We start from the raw sequence: 10535 nt of genomic DNA on the forward strand, positions 1-10535 counted from the left end.
TTTAGAGGAGGAGGACCAAGATGATTCAGGGGCTGAGGAACCTCCCATATCGAAATAGGCTGAAACATCTAAACTTACATTCACTAGAGAGACGAAGAGTGCGGGGAGATCTGATAGAAATATTTAAATGGGTCAAGGGTTACAACAAAGGCGATATAAGTAAAATACTGAGAATTAGCCAGCAGGAGAGAACTCGCAGTAATGGATTTAAATTATAAACGTATAGATTTAAGAGATATATAGGCAAGCATTGGTTTAGTAATAGGGTGGTGGGGGAATGGAATTGACTCAGAAATCACATAGTTAGTGCAGGGACGATAGCTTGTTTTAGGAGTAGACTGGATAGCTACATGGACGAGGATGACAGGTGGCAGTGAGGTGTGGGTGCAGTAAGGAGACATGGTACTGGAGCGTACGCCCGTACCGAAGGTAAACGAGGATCAAGCCTCTACCTGTAACCCCTGAAACTACACCTCACCCATCGTGAGTAGTGGGAGGGATTCTGGAGCTGCCCTGTGTAGGCCGCCCGGCCTCTTGCAGTTTCACTATGTTCTTATGTTCTTATTTACTAGCTGTGATATTCCTCCCACCATCACTGTTCCTCTAATAAGCTTATTCTAGACCAGACCTAAACCAGAAGAAGCAAAAAGGAATCAGTCAAATTTACCACAGAGATTGTTGATGGTGGGAGGAGGAGCAATGTTCGGGTTCATCAGGTCCTTATGTTATGGGCAGCACCTCCGGGCAAGTGTGCCCTCTTGACATCGTGACTATTTAGACTGGCCTGGTATCAGTCCCTGCCAAGCGTGGCGCCATGACTGACCGGTGGTACAACTCCTCACTAAGGAGGCCAGAATTTAGGCTGGTAATGCCATCAATATGTGTCTTGGTGCTTAATTAGCATTTTCAGTGTTTCTAAAACAAGAAAATGCTGTCATATATTCATGTAGGCATATCACCTGCAGATGACAGCGAGATGATCCCCAGCATTCTCAACAAGAATCCTTGGACAAAGCCTTGACTTATGATGGCTTCATCTTTAAGTTGCTTTTCATCACACAACAAGGGAATGCACCTACCAAGACAGTAGGAATAAAATTATTGTCTGAAAATCGATCACTCCTTTATTATAAAGAAGGGCAGTTCTAATTGGTTTGAGGTAACAATGCTACCATTGTCAAGGCCTTGACCATGTCGCTGACAAGTGTGCTTAAAAATTTGGGCCCTAGATGAGGTTTCTGCATAGGTGCTCATGAATAACAGGACTATCATAATTAAGCCTCCTAAATGAAAAAAATGTGTTAACTCCACATCAGTTTCTGAGTCATCTGCAAAGACTGTTCTTCTATGACAGCTCAGCAAAATAGAGTCAACAAGGATACTACCAACTTCACCCAGGGAACCAGATGAAACTAGGTCTGCTCCATGTACATTTCCTGTATAAAATAATAGATTATATCAGAGAGCTCTTAGATAAGCTCAACATTGGTGTATTATGCAAAACAGAAACTTATTTATTTGAGTCAGAGCTGAGCATAACTCATGTTGCAATGTCTAAGACTTCCTCAATAATTTGCGTAGCCAGTCCCCATCGTGATCACCTGAGTTGTGTTAAGCAGTTATGTACTCTGCTTCACTGATGCTATCCCACAGATAGGCATTAGCATAGGTCCCTCTTAGTTATTAGCTGCTAGAAATGGAAATACACTTTACCAGTGGTTTATAGGCCATAACAGGTAAACCCTTGATTCAGCTATTCCACCACCCCGTGTCTTTCCTCCCAGCTACAAATCAGGAAATTAACCCTTGAGTACTAAGTCCTCTGAGTATTTTTCTCCCCACACTGGTGCCGAAGTATTGCATTTTTATTCAGTCACAATTACCTGACACTTTCTTCTTTTCCTGTTATGATTCCCAGTGATCAATGTCTAGATCCACACAGCCCTGTCCAGCACATGAAGGTTCACCCTGCTATCCAAGCTCCCAATGCAAGAATCAGTTATGGTCCTCAGCTCTGGTATTTCATCGTCCAGTGTCCTTCCTCCCAGCCACAGTTCAGGAGGAGGAAGTCGTGTTTACTAAAGCCACAGTGTTTTTCTTGTGTTGTTTCAGAGTGGCATGGGTGATTCAGAGGCTCTTACTCAGGTGGTGCTGCCCGTGGCCTTCCAGTTCAACCCACAGCTGGTCCTGGTCACTGCCAGCCTTGATGTTGGTGCGGGGACCCACTTGGAGGTTGGTGGATGGTGTCACTATCTGTATGACTACCTGCTGCTGCCTCTTTCTCTTTTTCTGCCACTATCTGTTCAGTTCAGTTCAGTTCTCTCTCCATAATTATATTTTCAGTTCATGGTCGGGAGTTTTGGCTTCATAACACCACTCCCTGGTGCACTCCTTCACTGTTTGGGTTTCTTGTTTTCCTCTCTTTATTCCTTTAGTGTTCTTTCTTATCCAAAATTTCTGTATTGTTCTTTTTGCTTTTTTTATTTATTTATTTTTATCTGCCTTAATAACTCATCTTCAGGGGCTGCCATGTGTATGCAATGAAGCATTTTGTAGTCTCCTTATATTGTATCCTGGTGTATTGTCATCTCAGACCATTGCATTCCATAGTGAAGAACTCCCTTCCTCTTCCTCACCCCCATTCCTCCCTTCATGCATCTCATACCTAAAGTAACACAGCCTAACCATTGCATTCCATAGTGAATAACTCCCTTCCTCTTCCTCACCCCCATTCCTCCCTTCATGCATCTCATACCTAAAGTAACACAGCCTAACCATTGCATTCCATAGTGAATAACTCCCTTCCTCTTCCTCACCCCCATTCCTCCCTTCATGCATCTCATACCTAAAGTAACACAGCCTAACCATTGCATTCCATAGTGAATAACTCCCTTCCTCTTCCTCACCCCCATTCCTCCCTTCATGCATCTCATACCTAAAGTAACACACCCTAACCATTGCCTTCCATATTAAAGGACTCCCTTTCTCTTCCTCCTCCCTTATTCCTCCCTTCATGCATCTCATACCTAAAGTAACAGCCTCACACACACTCCCAGGTTGCTGCGTGAGTCCCGATTGCTTTGGACATATGATGGCCCTTCTGCCTGGCCTGGCCGAGGGCCGCATGGTTCTGGCACTGGAGGGCGGCTTCAACCTCACCACCATCAGCTGCTGCATGACGCTGTGTGCCAAGGCCTTGCTGGGGGATCCGCTGCCCCCCCCTTGAGCCCCAGCTGGTGCCCAACAAGAGTGCCGTGCAGACCATCAATGACGTCATCCGTACCCACAGCCGCTACTGGCCGGCGCTCTGCTTCAAGGTGAGTGTGAGGGTCTTTAACCCGACCACTGCAATTGGCACGGATTTGGCCTTCACTGGTAGCCTGGTAACATACAGTCCCAGGTCTTTCTCTGCCTCTGTGGTGATAGTGGAGTGTTTCCCATGTGGTATTGGTGTGCTGGATATCCCCTCCCAAGGTGCAGGACTTTACATTTTTCTACAGTGAATTGTAGCAGACATTTTTTGTTCCATTGCTGTAGCTTGGTGATGTCTTCTTGTAAGAAATCCACAGTCAAGGGGTTAAGGGGCAGGACTGGTGAACGTTACCCCTCATGTCCTGCTGGTGTGTTCTGTGCCTGGTAGTGTTGTCAGTACATAATATAGAAAGCTGCCTCATTTCCAGAACTATATATTGGACATGTATTAGTTATTAGATCTCTCAAAACATTTCTTCAGTTCTCAGTGGCAATAGATATTGTTGTTGTCAGACAGTAAGAAGCAAAACACATTATCCTCTCTATGTTTTGCAGTCTTTTCTTGTGGTTTGAGTCCTTGTGGTGCCTGACCCTGGGCAAGGTTACTTTCTTTACTGCCCTCACACTGCTCCTTGCCTCCCTGGAGCAGAGTCAGGGAGAGGTTGTCTACATCTACCATCAGTATAACAGTCTTGGTGATTAGTAGAAGATAATAGAAGGAATAGAAGGTTAATTTTGATTTATATTAGTTTTTTTCATAATATCTCTTCTTCCTTCTCCTCCTCCTCTCTCTCATTCTTCCTCCCTCTCTCTTCCTTTCTTCCTCCCTTTCCCTCTCCTCTGTCTCTGCCTTCATTACATTCTTCACCCATTCCTCCTCTCCTCTCCCCTCCAGGATTTATACCTCATCCAAATCTCTCCTTATATTAGAATCGCTTCTCTTTCCTTCCCTCCCTCCTCTCCTCCTTCTCCCTCTCCCTCCCACTCTCTCTTCCATTCCCTTCTTTATCCACCTTTTCCCTTCTCTTTCCTTCCCTCCCTCCTCTCCTCCTTCTCCCTCTCCCTCCCACTCTCTCTTCCATTCCCTTCTTTATCCACCTTTTCTCTTCTCTCCTTCCCTCCCTCCTCTCCCTCCCACTCTCTCTTCCATTCTCTTCTTTATCCACCTTTTCCCTCTTTCCTTCCCTCCCTCCTCCTCCTCCTTCTCCCTCTCCCTCCCACTCTCTCTTCCATTCCCTTCTTTATCCACCTTTTCCCTTCTCTTTCTCTCCACCACTCTTTACTTCTCTCTCCTCCCTCACTCTGTCTCCCTTGGTCCACTCTGTTCTCTCTCTCTCCTTCCCTCCATGCCTCCCTCTCCTTCCTCCTCCTCTTCTAGATTTGGATAGTAATATGTTTTAATGTATTGCAGAAAGAAGAAGAAGAAAAGAAGAGAAGGAGAGGGTATATGTCTGTGTGTGTGTTATATGGACAAAATTTAAACTGATTTCTTTCAACATATATTTTATTATTATTATTGAAAGACAAACTTTTCTTCTTCACTTCCTCCTTCTTCTTCTTCTTCTCTTTCATCTTCTTCTTCTTCTCTTTCATCTTCTTCTTCATCTTTTGTCGGGGTTCTGATAGGAAGAGAAATAATAAAAATAATGAGAAAGAATTAGCTCTATAGAGAAAGAGGGGGGGGGACCCATATATGTGTCTGTGGGGGTTGTCAACATACTGTGGGGGTCATCCTGAGAGAGAGAGAGAGAGAGAGAGAGAGAGAGAGAGAGAGAGAGAGAGAGAGAGAGAGAGAGAGAGAGAGAGAGAGAGAGAGCACAGCCTTCTGTCTCTTTCTCTTCCTTCTCCTTATTCTTTCTCTCTTTCTACTACTACTACTACATTTCCTCAGTAGTTAGTCAGTCACTGTGTGTGTTTGTGTGTGTGTATCTCAATCTCAGAAGTGCCTCCATCTGTCCCTGCTGTGGCACTCTCACTCTTCAATTCCTCTTCTTCTATCTCTTTAAATCTTCACTTATATACCCATGCAGTCTTCTCCTCTTCCTTCTTCTTCTCACTTTCCCTGACAGTCCCTCTCTCAAGCCTTCCCTCATACACTCTCTTCACAAACCCATTCTCATCACGTGTCCAAACTATATCGGCACAGCACACTCCACTCCTTTCGCTGCCACACCCACACCATACTGCTCATACACGCTTCATTCTGTCTCATCCTGACACACCACACACACCTCTTGTATAACACCTTTCCACTGCATGTATATCCCCTTGCTCTGCTGCGTGTCATGTACAGTACTTGGCTAAAGCTGTTTCTTGATCCCCTCTTGGTCTCCGTGCTCACACTTCTTCCCTTCCTAACTCTGCCCTTCGCTGCTCTCTTCCTGACCTCACCTCCCTGTGCATCTGGCCGCCCTAAACTCATCTATATATTCCTGCACTATTCACTTCTCTCCCTCCCACGTTCCCATTCATTACAGTTTATTTATCTCCTCATTCCCTCTCACTAGCACTCCATTTCTTGTTACAATTGTCACTTTTCTCCCCTATTTCTCTCCCATTTATCTTGGTGTGTGTGTGTGTGTGTGTGTGTGTGTGTGTGTGTGTGTGTGTGTGTGTGTGTGTGTGTACCTCCTGTAATAATAAAATAATGTAGGAATGCTCAATAAAAATAAATTACAAATATATATTAATATTATTATTACCATTGTTATTATCATTAGACCCAAGAAGGAGGAAGAGGAATAGAGAGAAGGGAAAGGAAGGAAGAGGAGGAGGGAGGGAGAGGAAGGAGGCAAGGGAAAGGGAGAAGAGAAGAGAAGAAGGGAAGGAAGGTGAGGAAGGAAGAGAAGAAGAATGAAGGAAGGGAAGAAGATATGAGAAAGGAGGAGAGATGGAGGAGGAGGAGGAGGAGGAGGTCATAATCTATCTTCCTCTGCACCGTGAACCTAAAAGAACACTTCTTATGACCCTCCCTGCCCTCCTTTTTGGCCTTTGGGAACAGCTGATGTGCGGGGCAAATGCTTCCGACCTTAGGAGGGAGGTGAAAGGGAGGAGAAGAACTGGAGAGGAGGAGATAAATTGGAGAAGTGGAGGAGAAAGGGGAAGACCAGCAGCAAGAAGACATGAAATAATGACAAGAAATATTAAGGAAAGAGGAAAACAAAAGTAACGAGGAAAAATAACAGGTTAGGGAAAGAAAACAAGGAAAGTAACAAATAAAAAAGTTAAGAAAAACTGAAATAAAACAAGAATATTAAGTAAAGGAAATAAAGAAAAGGACACTGGCCGAATCACTCCCCCAGCCGCCCCTGAGGCCTTAACACACACACACACACACACACACAATAATTCCCTAAACAGACCCCACAGTTACAGGGCCAATGCAACATGTTTTCAGCCCCCAAACAGCCCCTTCCAAGCCCTCTAGTGTGCCCAGACCTTCCTGTAGAGGCCAGGGCAGCTCAACAGACTCTAGCCCCAGCCCAGGGACGGGTTTTAATAACACTAACAGACGTATTTTGACAACAATGACAGTCACCAAGAACCTGTAGAGTGGACAGGAGGAGGAGAGAGGAGGGAAGGAAGGGAGCAGAGGAGGAGGAGCAGAGAAAGAAAAATTGAAAGAGGAGGAGAAGGAAGAAATGATGATGAAAAGATGGAAGAAAATAAAGAAAATAAAAGGAGAAAAAATGAATAAAAAAGAAATTATGTGCTATTTTTTACCTTTGTTCCTAAGTCTTCTTCCTCTTCTTTTTCTTCTTCTTCTTCATCTCATTCCATGGAAGAAGTTAAGTTGAATTAGTATTCGTATACTAAAAATAAGAAAACTGTGTGTCCCTGCCTCCCTGATACGTTCCCTGCCTTCTAGCACTATAGTCCTGCCGCCTCGTCCTGCCTCCCTGTTATATGTTTAAGGCCGAGATTTTTCTCTCTTTTCTACTACACCCGGTCCCACACGTCCTCTGCGTGTATTGAAACACACGAGACATTAATCAAGACAAGGAGAGGGTTTTGTTGGCTGCCCGGGATTGAACCTGTGACCAGCGTGACGGGGGAGCCACTACCTTACCAGTCGGCCAAAGAGGTACCCCGCTGGCTGAGTGGGTTATGGGAGGCTTGCCCATCAGGCCTAGTCGCTGCACTACATATGCATTAAAACAACTCTGAAAACAATTACAATTACGAAGAAAAGAATGGAATTGACGACATTCCCTCATCACATCTTAATCCTCCCTTTCAATGCCTCCCTCATGTATTCCCTCCCTCTCCACACTGTAACAGGCAAGTGACAAGGGCCAGGAGGAGGAGGAGGAGGAATTAGTGATAAGGGAAGGCATGCCTGACACCACAAAACCTCAAAACTGCCAACTCTCTGAATAAGCTGAAAAACTAAAATACTGGAGCCTACATTATTCCCTCACCTCCTCTCCATCTCCTGGTTCCTTCCGTCCAGGAGAGAGCAGCGGAGTTCCTTGAGCAGGCCCTTCCACTTGTAAACCTGGGACTTCTTGGATGTGAGGCATCTTGGACAGCTCTGTGGTGAGGTGCTCAGGCTGGGGAGGAGGAGAAATGTGTAGGGAATGTGTTGGGGGAGGGAGGGGAGGGAAGGAGGAGGGAAGGAGAGAAGAGAAGCTAGCAAGATTTTACTGTATATTAACCAGACATGGGGCGATTACTTATGTTATGTAATCAATTACGATTATGATTACTTCATATTTTCACGATTGCGATTACAATTACAATAAAATTAAGTGTAATCAATTACGATTACGATTATATGATGTATTAATCATGACTACAGGAAGGACTGAAAGGTGAACTTGCAAATTTCACACATGTACCATGCTGAATATTTAATTGGTTGAATTACTATAGATATTTAGAGCACACACTTGCTGTACGAGAAACTATTAACTAAACTTTGCTAATGTAATCACAAAAGTAATCACGATTACAGTTGTACTTTTATAATGTATTCGATTACGATTACGATTATTTTAAAAAAATAAGAGGGTAATCGATTAAGATTACTTGAAAAACTGTAAACGATTGTAATTGATTACGATTACTTGAAAAACTGTAAACGATTGTAATTGATTAAGATTACTTGAAAAACTGTAAACAATTGTAATTGATTACGATTACTTGAAAAACTGTAAACAATTGTAATTGATTAAGATTACTTGAAAAACTGTAAACAATTGTAATTGATTACGATTACTTGAAAAACTGTAAACAATTGTAATTGATTACGATTACTTGAAAAACTGTAAACAATTGTAATTGATTACGATTACTTGAAAAACTGTAAACAATTGTAATTGATTACGATTACTTGAAAAACTGTAAACAATTGTAATTGATTACGATTACCCCATGTCTGATATGAACATGATTCATAACGCAGCATGACTAAAGTAAAAAGAAAGGATATATTAATTAACATGATTCATAACGCAGCATGACTAAGGTAAAGAGGAAGAGGATATATTAATTAACATGATTCATAACGCAGCATGACTAAGGTAAAGAAGAAGAGGATATATTAATTAACATGATTCATAACGCAGCATGACTAAGGTAAAGAAGAAGAGGATATATAAATTAACATGATTCATAACACAGTATGACTAAGGTAAAGAAGAAGAGGATATATTAATTAACATGATTCATAACGCAGCATGACTAAGGTAAAGAAGAAGAGGATATATAAATTAACATGATTCATAACACAGTATGACTAAGGTAAAGAAGAAGAGGATATATTAAGTAACATGATTCATAATGCAGCATGACTAAGGTAAAGAAGAAGAGGATATATTAAGTAACATGATTCATAATGCAGCATGACTAAGGTAAAGAAGAAGAGGATATATTAATAACATGATTCATAACGCAGCATGACTAAGGTAAAGAAGAAGAGGATATATTAATTAACATGATTCATAACACAGTATGACTAAGGTAAAGAAGAAGAGGATATATTAATTAACATGATTCATAACACAGCATGACTAAGGTAAAGAAGAAGAGGATATATTAATTAACATGATTCATAACGCAGCATGACTAAGGTAAAGAGGAAGAAGAACAAGAAGAAGAAGAGGAACAAGACCAGGAGCATTATCCAGGGTCTGTGTAAAGCCTTTCTCTAAGCCCGCCCTGCACGCGGAGTTGTTGGTTGTGGCGCCACACGTCTCAGAGCCGGAGGGCTTCCTGGCCCACCGCTGCCCCTCCATCTCCGGGGCCAGGCTCTGGAGCTTCTTCTCAGCCTACTGGAGGGATCTGAGGGGAGGAAAAAGGAAATCAATCAAAGTTCTTCCTCACTAAAGATGTCACTTAATATGAACTAAATACTGGCAGCCTCTTTGCTATTTTTTGCCTTCATTAAATTCCTGGAGGGTCTGAGAGGAGGAAAAAGGAGTATGAGTAACAGCAAAGGCACAGCTCTGCCTCACCATAAGATGTCATTTACAGCAACTAAAAACACTGCGGCCAGCTTCCTAACTATTTCTGGCCTTTGTTGAATGATTCCTGGAGGGTCTGGGAGGAGGGAGGGGAGAAGGGGCAGAGGGAAAGGAGGAAAGAAGGGAACAGGAGAGAAGGAGGAAAGAAGGGAAGGAGTGGCAAAATCACAGCTTTTCCTCACCAATAGATGTCATTTATACCAACTAAAAAATGCTGGCAGGTTCCTAACTATTTCTTGCCCCCGACATATTTCTGATGCTGGCAGGTTCCTAACTATTTCTTGCCCCTGACATATTTCTGATGCTGGCAGGTTCCTAACTATTTCTTGCCCCCGACATATTTCTGATGCTGGCAGGTTCCTACTATTTCTTGCCCCTGACATATTTCTGATGCTGGCAGGTTCCTAACTATTTCTTGCCCCTGACATATTTCTGATGCTGGCAGGTTCCTAACTATTTCTTGCCCCTGACATATTTCTGATGCTGGCAGGTTCCTAACTATTTCTTGCCCCTGACATATTTCTGATGCTGGCAGGTTCCTAACTATTTCTTGCCCCTGACATATTTCTGATGCTGGCAGGTTCCCAACTATTTCTTGCCCCTGACATATTTCTGATGCTGGCAGGTTCCCAACTATTTCTTGCCCCTGACATATTTCTGATGCTGGCAGGTTCCCAACTATTTCTTGCCCCTGACATATTTCTGATGCTGGCAGGTTCCCAACTATTTCTTGCCCTGACATATTTCTGAAGTGTTCTGGGGGGAGGAAAAAGGTGACAGGAGCACTGGAGAAAGTGAAGCTCTTCCTTACTAAAA

At 43.1% G+C, this 10535-nt stretch overlaps 1 protein-coding gene and 1 long non-coding RNA gene across 2 annotated transcripts in view; one reads left to right on the forward strand and one right to left on the reverse strand.

Annotated features, from left to right (window-relative positions):
- Positions 1-2032: 2032 nt before the first annotated feature.
- Positions 2033-4810, forward strand: LOC126989644 (uncharacterized). Its single transcript, XR_007743544.1, has 3 exons — positions 2033-2232; positions 3057-3317; positions 4664-4810. It is a non-coding gene; the product is annotated as an uncharacterized LOC126989644 (long non-coding RNA).
- Positions 4811-8825: 4015 nt separating this feature from the next.
- LOC126989643 (lysosomal alpha-glucosidase-like) overlaps positions 8826-10535 on the reverse strand; it is an 11011-nt gene continuing 9301 nt past the window's right edge. Inside the window, exon 3 of the mRNA XM_050848245.1 lies at positions 8826-9537. Coding sequence (XP_050704202.1) covers positions 9525-9537 — 13 coding nt within the window. The 3' untranslated portion in view covers positions 8826-9524. The remainder of the gene's footprint in view (positions 9538-10535) is intronic.

Source organism: Eriocheir sinensis, unplaced genomic scaffold (genome assembly GCF_024679095.1).
Source record: "Eriocheir sinensis breed Jianghai 21 unplaced genomic scaffold, ASM2467909v1 Scaffold1254, whole genome shotgun sequence".
Lineage (NCBI taxonomy): Eukaryota > Metazoa > Arthropoda > Malacostraca > Decapoda > Varunidae > Eriocheir > Eriocheir sinensis.